The 17,768-nt window shown below is 48.2% G+C and overlaps 1 protein-coding gene, 1 long non-coding RNA gene and 1 other non-coding gene across 10 annotated transcripts; 1 reads left to right on the top strand and 2 right to left on the bottom strand.

Moving 5' to 3' along the window:
• Positions 1–445: 445 nt before the first annotated feature.
• Positions 446–16,446, bottom strand: ECSIT (ECSIT signaling integrator). 7 transcript variants are annotated; one of them, XM_033854223.2, is made up of 9 exons: positions 16,295–16,446; positions 15,947–16,089; positions 10,900–11,018; positions 6,301–6,735; positions 5,855–6,078; positions 1,904–1,961; positions 1,623–1,771; positions 1,348–1,453; positions 446–789 (listed from the first exon to the last, which is right to left on the bottom strand). In XM_033854223.2, exons 2-9 carry the CDS (start codon positions 16,087–16,089, stop codon positions 539–541), a joined length of 1,485 nt encoding a protein of 494 aa, XP_033710114.1. In that variant the 5' UTR covers positions 16,295–16,446; the 3' UTR covers positions 446–538. The 7 variants fall into 7 exon arrangements, with proteins under 7 accessions (XP_033710114.1, XP_033710116.1, XP_033710115.1 ...); XM_033854225.2 differs by having other exon boundaries at positions 1,348–1,405; XM_033854224.2 differs by having other exon boundaries at positions 6,301–6,718; positions 15,951–16,089; positions 16,295–16,445.
• Positions 785–10,032, top strand: LOC117311744 (uncharacterized). 2 transcript variants are annotated; one of them, XR_012331072.1, is made up of 4 exons: positions 785–1,181; positions 1,896–2,126; positions 6,323–8,140; positions 9,527–10,032. It is a non-coding gene; the product is annotated as an uncharacterized lncRNA (long non-coding RNA). The 2 variants fall into 2 exon arrangements; XR_004526038.2 differs by having other exon boundaries at positions 6,323–7,196; positions 9,527–10,023.
• Positions 9,335–9,407, bottom strand: TRNAG-CCC (transfer RNA glycine (anticodon CCC)). Its single transcript has one exon. It is a non-coding gene; the product is annotated as a tRNA-Gly (tRNA).
• Positions 16,447–17,768: the final 1,322 nt, after the last annotated feature.

Raw genomic sequence — 17,768 nt, 5'->3', positions numbered from 1 at the left:
GCCGGAAGTGGCGCGCATGTTCCGCGCCGCCGAGAAATTTCTCATGGACTCTCACTGGCTCGCGGCGCCAAAAGAAGATCGAGAGTGGAAGCTGCGCATGCGCGCAATAAGCGCCAGCAACAACCCACTCTCCCTTTACTCCCTTCTCTGTTAAACTTTCTGACAAGGCAGAGACGGAAGGGGTAGCGGAAGGTTTGAGGCTGATCTGGGAAGAGCCAGGAGAGCCCGTAGACCCTGGGGTGATGGGGGCTTCTTCCTCCGCACCTTTATCCTGAATGAATTGTGGGGATGACAAAGGAAGGGTGGGAGCTGTCCAGAAAAGGCGGACGGAAGGCCAGCGGCTCGACCGGTCAGTTCTGGATGATGTTTCCATCACTTGAAAAGACGTAACACCAGGCATTAAAGGGGCAGGGACGCTACACTGCCAGAGAGGAGGCAAGGCAGCCCCAAGCCGGAAAACTTTTATTTGCTGTACACTAAGAGGTCATCTCATGCTTTCACACCAGTCCACCGCCTGTGCTCCTGTGACTGCTTAGGCTCAGCTCTGGCTCTGCTGCTGTCGCTGCTGATTGTTTTCCTCTTCTTCCCGGCCCTCGGGTGGGGTCAGGGGTGTCTCCTCCAGCCCTGAGGAGGATGCCAGGAGCTCCCCGGAGGACGCTGACAAGCGGAAGACCACCGGGATGCGGGCCAGGGTTGGGTTGGTCTCCTGCAGGCCCTGGATCCACTTGGCCAGCGTGGCCTGGTCATGAGCACCCGCCATGCATATGGCGAAGACAGGGCCTTCCTCCACTGTCAGGAGAGACAGGCCCTCAGTTTGTGCAGTAGGGACTGGAGCAGCCCCCTCAAGCCCACATCCCTTCCAGGCCAAGGATGGGGGCTTTAAGCTCCCTTTGTCCTTTTCTGTGTTTCCAAGCCTTTGCACATGCTCTGCCTAGCCTGCCTGTCCCATGCTTCACCTAGGTGACACCTCCTGGCTCAAGTTTCCACCAGGAAATCCTCCTGACTCCCACCTGAGGCTGAGTTGTGTGCTCCTCCCCAAGAATGTAACTTGTCTGATCCACCGCTGGCCTGAGGGAAGGGACTGGGCCTGTCCTGGTCACGCCCAGTAGCCAGCACAGAGGTGCTCCATAAACGTTTGAAGGAGGATGTTTGAGGGCTGACAGGTCTGGAGCCCCTGAGTGGTGAGTTTTGTGCTTTCGTGGGGCGAGGTGGTGGGGGGGTGGTGTGTGTGTGTGTGTGTGTGTGTGTGTAACTGGACTAGGTCTCGGCCTGGGCCCCATCCCTCGACTCCAGAGGTGGCACCCCATCCCGTGCAGTGTTGAGAATCCTACCCATCCCAGTTTTTACCTTCATCGATGTTAAACTCGTAGTCATCCCAGCTGCTCCTCCCGTAGGCCAGGTCTAGCTGCATCGGGTAGTAGAGGTTCCACTCCTCTGGAATCTCCTCTACTTCCTAACCCGAGGGTGGGGGTGGGGGCCCGCGGAGGTGCAGGCAGAGGCCCAGGATGTTGCAGCCACCTGCCGCCTCTCCCCCGGCCCCTGCCCTCCCATACCCCCACCCCCCTCCCCACCTTTGAGCCAACTCACTCTTACCACCCCCGACTCCCACTTTGGGCCCTCACCCTCTCCTCGGGGGGCAGCAAGTCAGCTCTGAGGATGTGGTAATAGACGCATTTGTCTCGAAGCCACAGGGAGAAGGGACCCTCAACGAAGATCGGGCGGGCTGGGTCGTGGTGGGCCAGGGCGGCCTGCTGATCAGGACTCTGGATTCCTGATGTGGAGACACACATTCCCGGGGCGTCCTGGCTGAGGGGCTATGCCCAGAGGCCCAGGGAGCCCACCCAGCAGGCCTGCCGAGAACCCGGCGCTCGCTCCCTCCCTCCTTCCCTCCGCAGGACCTTACCTACGATGTGGGGCTCCGTGGGATCCGTGGCATCTGTGGAGTCTTTGGACAAAGGCATCTGCAAGGAAAGTCGGAGTGGAAGCTTGCAGCCCCCACAGCCCCTACGGAGGAGCCCGGGAGAGAGAAATGGGGATTCCAGTGAATTCAGGACCCCTCTTGGGTCTGTCTACTGGGCCTCCAACAATCACTCGAGCCCACCGCCTTCTTGCTTCTATCTAATTGGGTAAGAGCCACTGACCCTGGATATACTCACATGGAGGGAACCCTGGAGCTGGCTCACCTGCGTTAAAATCCCGGCTCTGCCACTGTCTGCATGACCTTGGCTAAGTCACCGTGTGCCTCAGTTTCCCCAGTTCAAAATGGGGGCAATAACAGCACTTAGTTGAGATGGTTCTAAAATGCCGAGAACGATGCCTGGTACATGCTAAGTGCTCAGTGCATGTGAAATTTAAAAAAGGAAAAGAATTTCATGCAAACAGAATATGCCAGGAAGGAGACACAAGAAGCAAGTCACAGCATTTGCCTCTGTGGAGGGCAGGGAGGGAAAGAATAGCCTTTTGTAGCTTTCTAATTTTACACTCTGAAATGTGATTTTAAAAACTAAATGAGGGACTTCCTTGGCGGTCCAGTGGTTAAGACTTCACCTTCCAGTGCAGGGGGTGTGGGTCGATACCTGGTTGGGGAGCTAAGATCCCACATGCCTTGCGGCCAAAGAATCAAAACATAAAACAGAAGCAATATTGTAACAAATTTAATAAAGATTAAAAAAAATAATGTTACACATCAAAAAAAAAAGCCTTTTAAAACAAAAAACAAAAAACTAAATGAGGGAATTCCCTGGTGGTCCAGTGGTTAGGACTCGACACTTTCACTGCTGTGGCCCAGATTCAATCCCTGGTTGGGGAACCAAGATCCTGCAAGTCAAGCAGCGTGGCTAAAAAACAAAAACCAAAACTAAATGAAGTGCATTTTTGAAAAAATGCACATACTCTGACCGAAATACCTGTGAGTGGACAACTGTTGGCACACATATCCTCCACCCTTTCAGGTTAAAAAGAATGGACTCCTTTGGGACTTCCCTGGCGGTCCAGTGGTTCAGACTTTGCCTTCCAATGCAGGGGATGTGGGTTTGATCCCTGGTCAGGGAACTAAAATCCCACATGCCTTGCGGCCAAAACACCAAAACATAAAACAGAAGCGATACTGTAAGAAATTCAATAAAGACTTTAAAAATGGTCCACATCAAGAAAAAAAAGTCCAATACTTAATTTTTCTTTTTTTTTTTTTGCGGTAAGTGGGCCTCTCTCGTTATTTTTAATATTAAAATAACATTTTTTCTAACATTGTATATCTTTTTCTCTCACAGTCAAAATCTTGGCTCCTATTACAAGTCATACACATGCTTATTTGACTTATCCATCAATATACATAAATGATTATGATATTACAGCTGACCATAACGCTAGGGGATTAAGTTCAGGATTCTCAGAATGCAGGCCACTAAGGATGTCAGACAACAGTGACTCAGAATTTTCTTCTCTCACTGGTTATGCTGTCAATTGGGTTCTTTCCCCTCTTTTTTGATTTTATATATATATATATATATATATTTTTTTTTTTTTTTTTTTTTTTTTTTTTTTTTTTTTGGTGGTACGCGGGCCTCTCACTGTTGTGGCCTCTCCCGTTGCGGAGCATAGGCTCCGGACGCGCAGGCTCAGCGGCCATGGCTCACGGGCCCAGCCGCTCCATGGCACATGGGATCTTCCCAGACCGGGGCACGAACCCATGTCCCCTGCGTTGGCAGGCGGACTCTCAACCACTGCGCCACCAGGGAAGCCCTATATATATTTTTGATAGACTAAACATTTCCATAGTTTAGAAGCCAACCCATATTAAATAGATGTCTCCCTCCCATTCTTTTCTCTCTATCCCTATCTCCTCTGCCCACCCAGAGATGACCATTTTTATCCATATCTGACTTATCTTTGCATTACTTATTTTTTAAATTTTTTTATTTTTTGGGCATGCCGCCTGGCTTGCGTGATCTTAGTTCCCCGACCAGGGATTGAACCCAGGCCCTTGTCAGTGAGAGCTCTAAGTCCTAACCACTGGACCGCCAGGGAATTCCCTGCATTATTTATTCTTGTGAAAATAAACAAATAGCTATATGCCTTTTTATTTCTCCTCCCTTCTCACACTTTAGGTGGCTTACTACACCACTGTGCATGCCTCACCCTTTCACTTTTTTCACCAGTCTGATTGAGGTGCCACAGTGGACATGGACAAGTCTCTCTTGATAGATACTTGGATTGTTCCCATTCTAAATCTAGGTGGTGTCAAACAACAGGGTCCTACCGTATAGCACAGGGAACTATATTCAAGATCTTGTAATAAAGTATAATGGAAAAGAATCTGAAAAAATATATATGTAAACATATATATATATATAACTGAATCACTTTGCTGTACACCAGAAACTAACACAACATTGTAAATCAACTATACTTCAATAAAGTTTTTAAAAAAATCTAGGTGGTGTAGGTGATCATTTTACCATGTTTTCAACCCTTCTGTATGCACTTTTAATAATGAAACAGGGGAAAAAAGGGATATTTAAATACAAAGGATATATATGCAAAAAAAAAGTATACATCTGCATGCAAATGCATAGATCTCTTGGGAAGGAGACATGGAAGTGGTCACCTCTGGGGAAGTAGCCTGGGGGCTAAAGGGTCAGGGTAGGAGAGGGGAACTCTTCACTGTGTGTTCTTGTGTACCATTTGGCTTTTTTTTTTCCCCGCTGTGCCGTGTGGGCTTGCAGTATCTTAGTTCCCTGACCAGGGATTGAACCCGTGCAGTTCCCTGTTTGGCTTTTTAATGCATTACTTTTTTTAGGGGGGGTGTGTGTGGTGGCATGCCGCCCGGCTTGTGGAATCTTAGTTCCCTGACCAGGAATGGAACCCAGGCCCTCAGTAGTGAAAGCGCAGAGTCCTAACCACTGGACCACCAGGGAATTCCTTTTAATGCATTACTTTAAAAAACGAAGAAATGAGTTAAAAACTGCACTTCCTCTGCAATATGTTCTCTCACTGGGACACCGCATCACCACTCTCCTAGCCCCTCTGTCCTCTTCGCCTTGCCCCCAATCCAACACCATCCACACGGCCGCCAGGGGGCGCTTTCAAAGGCGCAAATCCTTCCAGAAACTTGACTTGCACCCCAACCCTCCTCTTCTTAAAACCTCCCCGTGGCCCTCTCATTACTAACCCGGTGTCCTACATGCCTCTTCTCTCTCACCCCAACTCCCTGCTCCGGCCAAAGGAAGCCCTTTCAGCATCTCCAGCCACTCCCAGCCACCCTCGAGCCCTGGCCCATGCTGCTCCCTCTGCCTGGAATGCTCTCCTCCCCTCTTCTGTTCTGCCTGCGCCCAGCTCACCCTCACCTCCTCCAGGAAGCCCTCCCTGCTCCCTTTTGGGCTCCCACAGCCCCCAGGATATGGGGAATATTTCATTTAGTCATTCGACAAACAGCTGTGGAACGTCCGCTTTGTGCCAGAACCTGTGCTGGGCCTTGGGAGACACAGGTGAAACTGAGTCACAGGGAACCAGGCTCAGCCAGGGTGGTCAGGAAAGAGGTCCTGAGGAAAGGTCGGTGGAACTCAGACCTGAAGGAAGTGAAGTCCCGGAGGAAGGGTGTTCCTGGCAGAGGGAACAGCAAGCACAAAGGCCTCAGGGGGGAGCTGCCACAGACTGCTCAAGGAACAGAAAGCCATGCCCGGAATACAGTGAATGTGGGGAGAGGGGCCGAGGTCAGAGGTCAAGCTGTGCCAAGGGCCCTGGACTCTAGCGGAGGTTCTGCCAGCGAATCACGGCCTGTCTCACCACAATCACTTGGGCTTACTGAAGGGGGCCCTGCCACAGAGGCGGCCGAGGATGTGGACAGGGTGGATACCTGATAGACGGTGACCCTGGCACTGAGGTCGGGCTCCATGTGCCGCAGGGCCAATCTGGCCAGGTCCACTGGGTCCTGGGGCAGGTCCCGGGGCACGGGGAAGGGGTTGATATTCTTGAAGCGGGTGAACCACAGCTTCATGCGCACAAACTTGAGCATGGGGTAGCTTTTGCGCCCAAATATCTGAGTGAGCAGGAACTCCGTCTCCTTGTTGGGCATCACCCCTGTGCCAGGCAGATGGAGGCTGAGCCTCAGGGAGGGGGCAGAAGAGGGAAGGGATGTTGGGAGAGAGAGATGAGCAAGAGATGGGGGTGGGCGCGCAGAGGAGGAAGCCAGACAGAGAGACAGAGAGGAGACGAGTCAGAGCCAAGGAGCCATGGAGGGCCCCGAGACCCTGGAGAGGGAGGTGGCCCCCGCCCCTGCCTGAGCTGGCCTGCTGGCCTCACCGTGGTTCTCCATCTGCTCCAGGACAGCGATCCCGCACTCCTGCTGCCGTGGGTAGTGGAGGAAGATGCTGTGGAAGATGTTGCGAGGCCGGAAGACCTCCTTGGGGAAGATGTCAAGCAGCAGGTTGTAGATAGCCAGGTCCCGCTCGACGCCGTACTCCCGCATCTTGCGCAGGGCCAGGTAGATGAAGTCGACGTGGCCCCGCTTGTGCACGTTGTACTGCGTAAAGTTCTGCACCGCCTGCACGAAGCTCGCCTTGTCCCGCACCCCATCTGGCGCCTGCCTAAACAGCTCCTCATGGGGTGCCAGGGCCTTGACCAGCCCCCTCTGGGGTTCGGGTGGGCGTGGGACCAGCGGCGAGTCAGGGTTGTGGGCGGCTGTGCTGCAGTGGAGGCCCCGCGGGGCCTGGGGCGTCACCTGCGGATAGAGAACCACTGCTGGAATGTGGGTCTCCCAGTGCCCCTGGGGGACTGCCGCACTGGCTCTTTGCTGAGAAAGGTGCCAGCAGGCCTCCCTAAGGGCCACTGAAGAAGTGTGCTGCGCGCGTTACAGACCCATGATCAGGCACCATCACAAAGTGTGAGAGAGCAATGGTAACGCCCCGACGGAGGCAATGTTCACCACGATGACAGACACACACCCTCTGACGCAGCAATCCTGCATCTGGTATTTAAATCGGATAGCTCTAAAAGCACCTGCACCAAATGACTTTCGTTCGTCTGCTGCGTCAGTGGAAATGGCCCAAATGTGCATCGGCAAGGAAATAATTTAGCAAATGGCCAAGCACCTGGACAAGGAGCACCTACCGCTGTAAGGCGCACTGAGGAGGTCTTGTGTGACCTGGAGTGAGCTCCAGGGTATACCATTAAATGAAAAAAAAACAAGGTGTGAAACGGTGTGTACAGTAGCTTCCCATTTGTGTAAAAAAAAGAAAACAACAACAGCTTATATATAGTTGGTCCTCATTATTTGCGAATTCCATGTTTGCAAAGTTGCCTACTTGCTAAAATTCATTTATACTCCCAAAGCCAAAACTCTTGGCACTTTCTGGCCATTTGCAGACACGTGCAGGGGGGTGGAAAGTTGAGTTGCCCAGCGCCTATATTCCCAGCTGAGATGGAACAAGGCAATGCTTGGCCTTCTTGTATCAGCCCCCATGCTGTCAACAAGTGTCCTTTTATTTTATATTACTTTGTTTTATTTTTTTGTCTGTGCTGCATGTCTTGCAGGAACTAGTTCCCCAACGAGGGATCGAACTTGGGTTCCCGGCGGTGAAAGCACTGAGTCCTAACCGCTCGACCGCCAGGGAATTCCCAACGAGTGTCCTTTTAGAGGTTTATTTATTATTATTTTAAAATTTTTATTTATTTATTTTTGGCTGTGTTGGGTCTTCGTTGCTGTGCGCGGGCTTTCTCTAGTTGTGGTGAGCGGGTGCTACCCTTTGTTGAGGTGCACAGGCTTCTCATTGCGGTGGCTTCTCTTGTTGCAGAGCACAGGCGCTAGGCATGTGGGCTTTAGTAGTTGTGTCTCACAGGCTCTAGAGCGCAGGCTCAGTAGTTGTGGCTCACAGGCTCTAGAATGCAGGCTCAGTAGTTGTGGCACATGGGCTTAGTTGCTCCACAGCATGTGGGATCTTCCCAGACCAGGGCTTGAACCCGTGTCCCCTGCGTTGGCAGGTGGATTCTCAACCACTGTGCCACCAGGAAAGTCCCTAGAGGTTTATTTAGTGTATGTTTTCTGCATCTTTTTTGTTGATTTGTGGTTGAAAAGGACCCCTAAGCCTGCCTAGTGCTCCTACGTGCAAGAAGGCCCTGCTGTTCCTTAGAGAAGATACATGTGGTAGGTAAGCTCAGGCATGAGTTATAGTGCTGTTGGCCGTGGGTTCAATGTTAATGAATCAAAAATCTATATTAAATAGGATGTCTTTAAACAGAAACACACATACAACAATGTTATGACTGATTGGTTGATGAAAATGTTACGACCTGAGGCTCACAGGAACCTTATCCCGTATCTCCCCTGGCAGCAATGGTTTGGTATTCGCTAATTCAGCGTATGCAGTGACTTTCTAGAATGTTACTGTGAATAATGAGAATCGACTGTATGGGTACATATTTTTTGCTTTTGTGAAAAACATCTCTGGAAGGAAATACAATAAGCAGGCAACATCTTGCCTCTAGAGAAGGGAGCTAAGCGGTGGCCAGGCAAGAGAGAGAGAGACCCTTGTCACGGTACAGCCTCAGAACTTTTTGAATTTTGAACTATATTGTCTGTTGTAATTACCTATTTAAAAGATAGATTTCAAAAACTGAGTTGAGGGAATTCCCTTGTAATTCAGTGGTTAGGACTCCATGCTTTCAATGCTGAGGGCCTGGGTTCAATCCCAGGTCAGGGAACTAAGATCCCACAAGCCACGTGGCATGGCCCAAAAAAAACCAAAAAAAAAATTGAGTTGAAAAAAGAAAATGCAGATTCTGGAGTCAGCAGGAGCCTCAGCGTGACTGTCCTCCACCTGGTGATACCCACAACCCACTCTAATGCTCAGGCCTCTCTCCCCATCTATTATGATGGTACCTCCCTTGGGTCAAGGAGATCTTGTTCCCCAGAGTGGGGAGTGTATGCTGCTGGGAGCAGGTCAGATCCCTCTAGAACAGAAGTTGGCAAACTACAGTCTGTGGGGCAAATCCAGTCAGCTGCCTGCTTTTGTCAATAAAGTTTTATTGGAACACAGCCATATGCCTTCATTATGTCTGGTCTGGGGCTGCTTTGTGCTGCAGTGGCAGAGTTGAGTAGTTGTGACAGAGACCACATGGCCTACAAAGCCAAAAGCATTCACTGTCTTACCCTTTACGAAAAAGTTTGCCAACCCCTGCTCTAGATGGTACCCTAATAGATTTACTTTCATTTAAATTGAATGTTTAAATTAGAATGGTTATACATAAGGCATCTTTTCAAATATATGGCTAATAAGAGCTAACATTTACAGAATTTTTTTTTTTTTTTGGCCGGGCTGTGTGGCTTGAGGGATCTCAGTTCCCCGACCAGGGATCGAACCTGGGCCCCCTGCAGTGGGAGCACAGAGTCCTAACCACTGGACCACCAGGGAAGTCCCTTATGGAATATTCTTATGTTCCAGGCATTGTTGAGTACTTTCTGAGAGTGAGGCTCATTTACTCTTCTCAACTGTCCATTGAAGGAGTGCCTCTTCGTGTACCCATTTTACAGATGAGGAAACTGAGGCCCTGGGAGATGAAACAAGATGCCTGGTGCCACACAGCAGCAAAGCAGCACAGCTGAGATTGAAGCCCTCTGTTCTGCTGCACCCAATAGCCATCCCAATATCCTGCTTAGGTAAGGAGATGTTTTTTTTTAAAAAAGGCATTCATTTAAAGTGGCACAGTGGTAAAGAATCCGCCTCCCAGGGCTTCCCTGGTGGCGCAGTGGTTGAGAATCTGCCTGTTAATGCCGGGGACACGGGTTCGAGGCCGGGTCTGGGAAGATCCCACATGCCGCGGATCAACTAGGCCTGTGAGCCACAACTACTGAGCCTGCGCGTCTGGAGCTTGTGCTCCGCAACAAGAGAGGCCGCGATAGTGAGAGGCCCGCACACCGCGATGAAGAGTGGCCCCCGCTTGCCACAACTAGAGAAAGCCCTTGCGCAGAAAGGAAGACCCAACACAGCCAAAAATAAAAATAAATAAATTTATAAATAAATAAATAAATAAATACTCCTGTTCTCTATTAAAAAAAAAAAAAAAAGAATCCGCCTGCCAATGCAGGGGACACGGGTTCGAGCCCTGGTCCGGGAAGATCCCACATGCCGCAGAGCAACTAAGCCCGTGTGACACAACTACTAAGCCTGTGTGCCACAACTACTGAAGCCCACGCACCTAGAGCTAGTGCTCCGCAACAGAGAAGCCACCGCAATGAGAAGCTTGCGCACCGCAATGAAGAGTAGCCCCCACTTGCTGCAACTAGAGAAAGCCTGTGCGCAGCAACGAAGACCCAACGCAGCCAAAAATAAATAAATAAATTTATATTTTAAAAAAATAAATAAAGTGAAAGTGTAGGAAACTAATACTACAGGTGGTATGTGCCTAGGGCAGAAAGCAGAAAAGAAGCTCTAGAATGCTCCAAAGAAGGGGAGACACCACAAATGAGATAATGCAAATGAAATGCATAGCACAGGGCCTGGCCCAGAGGAAGTGCTCAATAAGGGAGCTATTAATATTGTCACCATCATCACCATCCTTGTTATAATTTATGGCCGTTGATCAGCCTGGTCACTTAGGGTAAGGGAACGAAATTCAATTCACATCTTTACAAGTGAATACAGGAGTCACCCAGAGTCACCACCCAAATCTACTTAGCTCAGACCTTCTTGATTTCAAATTCAAGCCCCTCACTCATGGGCGCACCAACACTTCTTAAAATAAGAAGAGACATTCAACTGGCCCTCAGAGCAGACAGGCCAGCCCAGACCCCCCCACCCCCACCCCCGCCACCCCGAGCTGGCTTCACTGGGAGGGATCACTGGGAGGGATTGTGAGCAAATCCCAGGCCTGCCTGCCTCTCTCCACCCCATGACTGGCAGTTACCTGAGAGAAGGGGGCTCCGGTGAGGGCAGTGCTGCAGATACCTCCCCAGCCCCGAGAGAGGCCCCGGGCCAGCAGGATGGCTTGGGCCCAGCTCATGCCTTTGCCTGTCGGACAACCACCTAGAAAGAGAGAAGAAAGAGCATCAGCCTGGTACCCCACCCGCTAAAGGCAATGAGACCCCTCTCTTGGGCAGAGGTCACGTCCCAGACTGCATGCACAAGGTGGAGCAGAAGTGACTGTTACAATCAAAGGTCCCTGTTCTTCTGGGCCAAACCCTTCACTATCTTGAGGAATTTGCTCCTGCATTCGTCCCCCCCCCCACCACCAGATCATTCTGTTTTGCTTAACAGCTTTATTTGTGTACCATACAGTTGAACCTAAGTATAAAATCCAATGTGTTTTCAGTAGTTGACCCTTGAACAACACTGCTTTGAACTGCATGGGTCCACTTACACGCTGATTTTTTTTTCAGTAAATACGTACTACAGTACTACACGACCTGTGGTTGGTTGAATCTTAGGATGTGGAACCGTGGATATGAAGGGCGGACTATAAAGTTATATTTGGATTTTTAACTGTGAGGAGGGTCGGCACCCCTAACCCCTACATTGTTCAAGGGTCAACTGTATATTCACAGAATTGTGCAACCATCACTAAATCTAATTTTAGAACACTTTTGTCACCCCCCCAAAAAAAACCCACCTATACCCATTAGCAGTCCCTCTATTTCCCTTCACCCTCAACCCTAGGCAACCCCTAATCTAGTGTCTATAAATTTGCCTACTCTGGGAATTTCATATAAATGGAATCATATAATGTGGGCTCTTTTGTGACTGCCTTCTTTCACTTAACATGTTTTCAAGGTTTATCCACATTGTAATATGTATCAGACTTCATTCCTTTTAATTGCCAAAATTTTTTCATTATATGGATTTAACCATATTTTATTTACCCATTCCATTGATGAACACTTGCAGTTCTTCCCACTTTTTGACTATATGACTATTGCTGCTATGAACACTTGTGTAGCTTTTGTATGAACACATGTTTACACTTCCCTTGGGTATATACTTAGAAATCAAATTGCTGGGACATATAGTAACTCTATGTCTAATCATTTGAGAAACTGCCAAAGTGTTTTCCAAAGTGGCTGCACAACTTTACATCCCCACCAGCAATGTATAAGAGTTCCAATTTCTCTGCATTCTTGCCAATACTTGCTGTTGTCTTTCTTTTTGATTACAGACATCCTAATGGGTGTCAAGTGGTATCTCATTGTGGTTCCGATTTGCATTTCCCTAAAAGTTAATGATGATGAGCATCTTTTCATGGGTTTATTGGCCATTGTGTATCTTCTTCAGAGAAATGTCTATTTAGATCCTTTGTCCATTTAAAAATTAGGTTATTTATGTTTTTATTATTGAGTTGTTTATATATTCTGGATACTAGAAGCTTATGATTTACAAATACTTTCTCCCATTCTTTGAATTGTCTTTCGCTTTCCTGATGTTATTGTTTGCAGCACAAATGTTTAATTCCAATGAAATCCAATTTCTGTTTTACTTTTGTAGCTTTGCTTTTGCTTTTTTTTTTTTTTATGTTTTATCTAAAAAACCATTGCCTGGCCCAAGGTCATGAAGATTTACTCCTATGTTTTGTTTGTTTGTTTTGGCCACACCTTGTGGCTTGTAGGGATCTTAGTTGCCCCACCAGGGATGGAATCCATGCCCCCTGCAGTGGAAGCTCAGAGTCCTAACCACTGGACCACCAGGGAATTCCCCTCTGATCCATTTTGAATTAATCTTTGTGAATGGTGTGAGGAAGGGGTTCATTTCATGTAGATATCCAGTTGTCCTAGTACTATTTGTTGAAGAGACTATTTTTTTCTCATTGTCATTCTTGTTGAAAATCAATTGACCATAAATGTAAGGGTTTACTTTTGGGCTCTCAATTTAATTCTGTTGATCTATATGTTGAGCCTTATGCCAATACCACACTGTTGTGATTATTGTAGCTTGTAGGTTCTGAAATTGGGAAGTGTTAAGTCCTCCTATTTTGTTCTTCTTTTACAATATTATTTGGCTATTCTGGATCCCTCACTATTACATATAAATTTTAGAATCAGCTGTCAATTTCTGGAAAAAATCCAGCTGGGATTCTGGTAGGGATTGTGTTGAATCTGTAGAACAGTTTGGGAAATACTGGTATCTTAATAATATTATCTTCTGATCCATGAACATGGGATACCTCTCCATTAATTTAGATCTTTAATTTCTCTCAACGATGTTTTACAGTTTTCCGTGTAGAAGTCCTTTACTTCTTTTGTTAAATTTATTTGTATCTTATTCTTTATGAAGCTACTGTATAATTTCATTTTCACATTGTTCATTGCTAGCGTACAGAAACACAATTTATTTTTATGTGTTGATCGTGTATCTTGCAACCCTGCTGAACTTGCATTAGTCCTAATAGTTTTTTTTTTTTAATTGGATTCCCTGAGATTGTCTACATACAAGATCATGTCATCTGCAAACATAGACAGTTTTACCTCTTCCTGTCTAATCTGGATGCCTTTTATTTCTTTTTTTTGCCCAAGTGTCCTTGCTGGACCTCCAGTACAGTGTTGAATAGAAGTGGCCAGGGTGCACATCCTTGTCTTGTTCCTGATCTTAGAGGGGAAAGCATCCAGTCTTTCATCACTAAATACGATGTCAGCTGTGGGTTTTTCACAGATGACCTATCAGGTTGAGGAAATTCCTTTCCATTGCTAGATGCTGAGTATTTTTATAAGAAAGGGCATCAGATTTTGTCAAATGCTTTTTTTTTTGCTTCTACCAAACTAATCATGTGTTTTTTGTCCTTTAGTCTATTAATATGGTGTATTACATTAACTGATTTTCAAATGTTAAACTCATATTGCATTCCTTGGGCAAATTCCACTTGGTCATGGTGTATAATTCTTTTTATATGTTGCTAAAATTGGTTTGCTAACATTTTGTTGAGGATTTTTGTATGCATGTTCATAAGAGATATTGGTCTGTAGTTTTCGTTTCTTGTCGTGTCTGTTTGGTTTAGTTTCAGGGTAATGCTGGCCTCATAAAATGAGTTGGGAAGTATTTGGATCACTTTTATCACTGTTTAAACTTTCTCTAGCATCTTCTTCCGCCTCTGCTCCACATCTCTGCTCCATTTATAGCACAGCTTCTCCCAAGAGATGTCTGCACGCTGTGTTCCCTCCTCACTCTCTCCAACTTGGCTGCTGCCCCAACCACTCCACTGACATCACTCCTGTAAAGACCCCTTGTGTCTTCTACATTTAACAAAGCCAGTGAGCCATTTCTTTGGCTCATTTTGCTCAATTTCTCAGAAGGATTTGGCATAGGTGAGGTCCTCCTCCCACCTTGACACTCTTGATTTTCTTCCTAGTACCCAGGTCTATTTCTCAACCATTCAGTAAGACCTGCTTCCTTCTCTAAAGTTTGCAATGTTTACAAACTTGAATTTGCAGATGAATCACCAAAGATCTTGTTAAAATGCAGATTCTGATTCAGTGGGTCTGGGGTGGAGCCAAAGACCATACCTCTAACAAACTTCCAAGTGATGCTGATGCTGCTAGCCTGGAGACCACATTTTGAGTAATAAGGCTGCAAAGAGTCCCACGTTCTGAATTTATCTGTCTGCTACTCTAAGGCATCATTCAGCTTCCAAGAGAGGTTCCTCTCCTCTCTGTATTCCTGTAGGCAGCTCTAATGGTTCTTAAACTTTGTTCATATTAGAATAATCTAGGGAGCTTTAAAAATCCCCTTGTCCAGGCCATACCCCAGATATACTGAATCCAAATATCTAGAGGCATGGCCCAGGTATCAGCATTTTAAAGCACTCAAATGACTGTAACATGCAGCTGAGATTAAGACTTTAATCTAAACCTTTGCTATTCAAAGTGTGTCCCAGGGACCAGCTGCATTGGTTATTATCATCTGGGAGCTTATTAGAAATGCAAAATCTCAGCCCTAACCCAGACCTGCTGAATCAGAATCTGCATTTTAACAAAAGTCCAGGTTTCTCCTCTGTGTGTTAAAGTCTGAGAAATGATGATATATGCCATGAGCTCCAGCCTCCATACCTAACTGCCACTTTGGTGTATTCCCCAGCCATCTCAAACTTATGTTGCTCCAAATTATATCCCTGCTGAAACTTGTTCTTCCTCATCCTAGCCAATGACATCACCATTCCCAGTCATTCAGACCACAAACCTGGGAATTCTGAGTCCACTGTGTCCCTCACTCCCCCATCCAATCCATCAGCTACTCCTGTTGACTGCTTCCAAATCCACCTCAGATGCATCTATTTCTCTCCATCTGCAGGCCACCACTCCAGTCCATGACCTCTTTCCACCTACCCAGCCTCACACTTCTTTCCTTACCTGCCTCCACTCAGTTCACCCCCCAGTGGTCAGAGGGAGCTTTTTAAATGTAAAGTAAATTCAGTGTTCTCTGCCTAAAATCACTAATGTTATATCACACAAGACAAAATCAGGCAGGGTCCGCCCCTCCAAACTCAACTCTTAGTACTGGCAGCTCCAGCTACACCGTTTCTTAAACAAGCTGACTTTATTCTAGCCTCAGAGCCTTTGAACTTGCTTCTCTTTCTGTAAATTTCTCGCACCCCACCCCCCCCCCCCCCCCGCGCCACACCCGCTCCCATCAGTCCAGAGCTGTCTCTGGTCATTCAGGTCTATAGTCAAATAAGAAGCCTTCCCTGACCAACGCCCCACTCCCAATCTAAAGTCCCGTCACCCTGATGAATGTATTTTTAGCAATTATTAGCATCTGAAATCACATGTTTCATTTACTTCTGATTTGTTCAATGTCTGGCTTCCCGGGGAGATTTCCCGGGGAGCTCGGGGATTTTTGTGTGCCTTATTGCTGCGTCTCCAGGACCTGGGACAGTGCCTGGTATATGGTGGGTACCCAGCAAATATCAGTTAATGGGAAGAGCTAAATTTCTACAAAACTTCTAAAAATCTTAATCCCTAGGCAGGGTGTACCTACAACAGCTGAGGCTGGCTGCCAGGATTTTGAGTCCCTTCGGAGAAAGGGACAGACGCGGGATCCAATTCCAGCCTAGCTGATGACTTGCGGCGTGACCTTGGAAGAAGGCTTTAACCTCTCTGAGCCTCAGCAGTCTCATCTGCAAAATTAGAGATTAGGGATGTGGGGAGGCGGGTACAGAGAGGGCGGTTTTTTCCAGCACATCCCCGCCCCGTACCCGGAAAGGTCACAGTGCCCTGGCCCTGCAGCCGCGGCCCTCCGGGGCCACCCTTCCGCAGTGCCAGCACAGAACTGGCCGCCCCGGGGCCCAGATATTCGCGCTTGCCTCCCCATGCGCGACCTACCTACTCACGCGGCCGGCCGCGGAATCCCTGCCGGTTCTACCTTACCGCTGGGCGCCGCCATGTTGCACTATCCGGGTCACGGGCCGCCAAGGCTACAGCAAATCAAGAACACCGGTTTCGAGAGGTCCCTCCCCCAAGAGAGGAGCACCAATAGGAAGGTAGAAAGGCCTTGGTCCCGCCTCGTAATGTGCCAGGCCCCGCCCTCAATGAGGCAAGCGGCGTCTCATACCTAGGAATTAAGGAGTTTTGGTTCGGGAAGGAGTGACTGCCCCATTTCCGGGCTGGGAGGCTGGACTTGGGGTGGGGGTGGGGCCTGTGAATCCTACTGGCAGCCCCAGTTTTCCCACCTGAAATGTGGGAATGAAATATTAAAGGTGGAAGTGATGTGGATTCCTTCATTTGTTCAACAAACATTTGAGCCAGGCACTGAGGATTGGACACTAACACTAGGGAAGGTGGCAGGCTCTGCTAATCTAGCTTCATGGGTCTGGGCTAGTGCTTAACCCATCTGTGCATCGATTGTCTCAACCCTGAAATGGGCCAATTATAATAACCTCATGGTTTTTTTTGTTTTTTGTTTTTGAGATTTAATTGAGTTTATGCAGAACAGCCATATAAGTGTATGCTGGGGATTTTTTGTTTGTTTTGTTTGTTTTTGTTTGTTTGTTTTGTGGTACGCGGGCCTCTCACCGCTGTGGCCTCTCCCGTTGCGAAGCACAGGCTCCGGACGCGCAGGCTCAGCGGCCATGGCTCACGGGCCCAGCTGCTCCGCGGCATGTGGAATCCTCCCGGACCGGGGCACGAACCCGTGTCCCCTGCATCAGCAGGCGGACTCTCAACCACTGCGCCACCAGGGAAGCCCTGTTTGTTTTTTGTTTTGGCCTCACCACACGGCTTGTGCTATCTTAGTTCCACACGCCCCCCCCCGCCCCTCCCCACCCCAACCCGGGATGGAACCTGTGTACCCTGCAGTGGAAGTGAGGAATCCTAACCACTGGACCACCAGGGAATTCCCTATGCTATTGTTATTATGGGGGACTCACCCTAACACCTCCCTCCACCTCCCTCACTGGAAGGGCATGGAGGCTGGTTTGACACCTTGGGCCACCCTCATGGAGAGCTGAGGGTCCTGTAGTGTTGTCATGATTTTGTGTGTGTGTGTGTGTGTGTGTGACTGTGGTGTTGGGGTGATAGAGTGTGGAGGTTTTCATGTGTCTTTGTAGTGTCTTAGAACTCAAGCAAAGGTGTGTAGGTTTGTGTGTGGCTGTGTGAGCGTAGGTCAGGTGTGGCCCCCATGTGTGTGTCAGTGTGAGCCAGGCCAGTTGGGACGTTGGTGTGTGGGTGTCTTTGTGTGTTCACGTGCTATTAGCTGCATGTGCATCTGTGATCGTACCAGCTTCTGGGCGTTTGTGTGTGTGTAAGGCTGTGGAATTTGTCCCACAATTCTGAGGGTTGGGAGTAGGTGTGTCAACAT

The sequence above is a fragment of the Tursiops truncatus genome, chromosome 3 (assembly GCF_011762595.2).
Source record: "Tursiops truncatus isolate mTurTru1 chromosome 3, mTurTru1.mat.Y, whole genome shotgun sequence".
NCBI lineage: Eukaryota > Metazoa > Chordata > Mammalia > Artiodactyla > Delphinidae > Tursiops > Tursiops truncatus.
Note: the sequence above shows the minus strand (reverse complement) of the source record. Positions and strands in the feature narration are given on the sequence as shown.

Excerpts from the sequence above, each read along its gene's own strand:
- ECSIT (XM_033854223.2), bottom strand. The coding sequence starts at position 16,089 with ATGAGACTGCTGAGGCTCAGAGAGGTTAAAGCCTTCTTCCAAGGTCAC. Across the intron at positions 1,454-1,622 it reads TGCTGCCCCCCGAGGAGAGG|GAAGTAGAGGAGATTCCAGA; the intron begins GTGAGGGCCCAA and ends CCCTCGGGTTAG. Across the intron at positions 790-1,347 it reads CGAGTTTAACATCGATGAAG|TGGAGGAAGGCCCTGTCTTC; the intron begins GTAAAAACTGGG and ends CTCTCCTGACAG.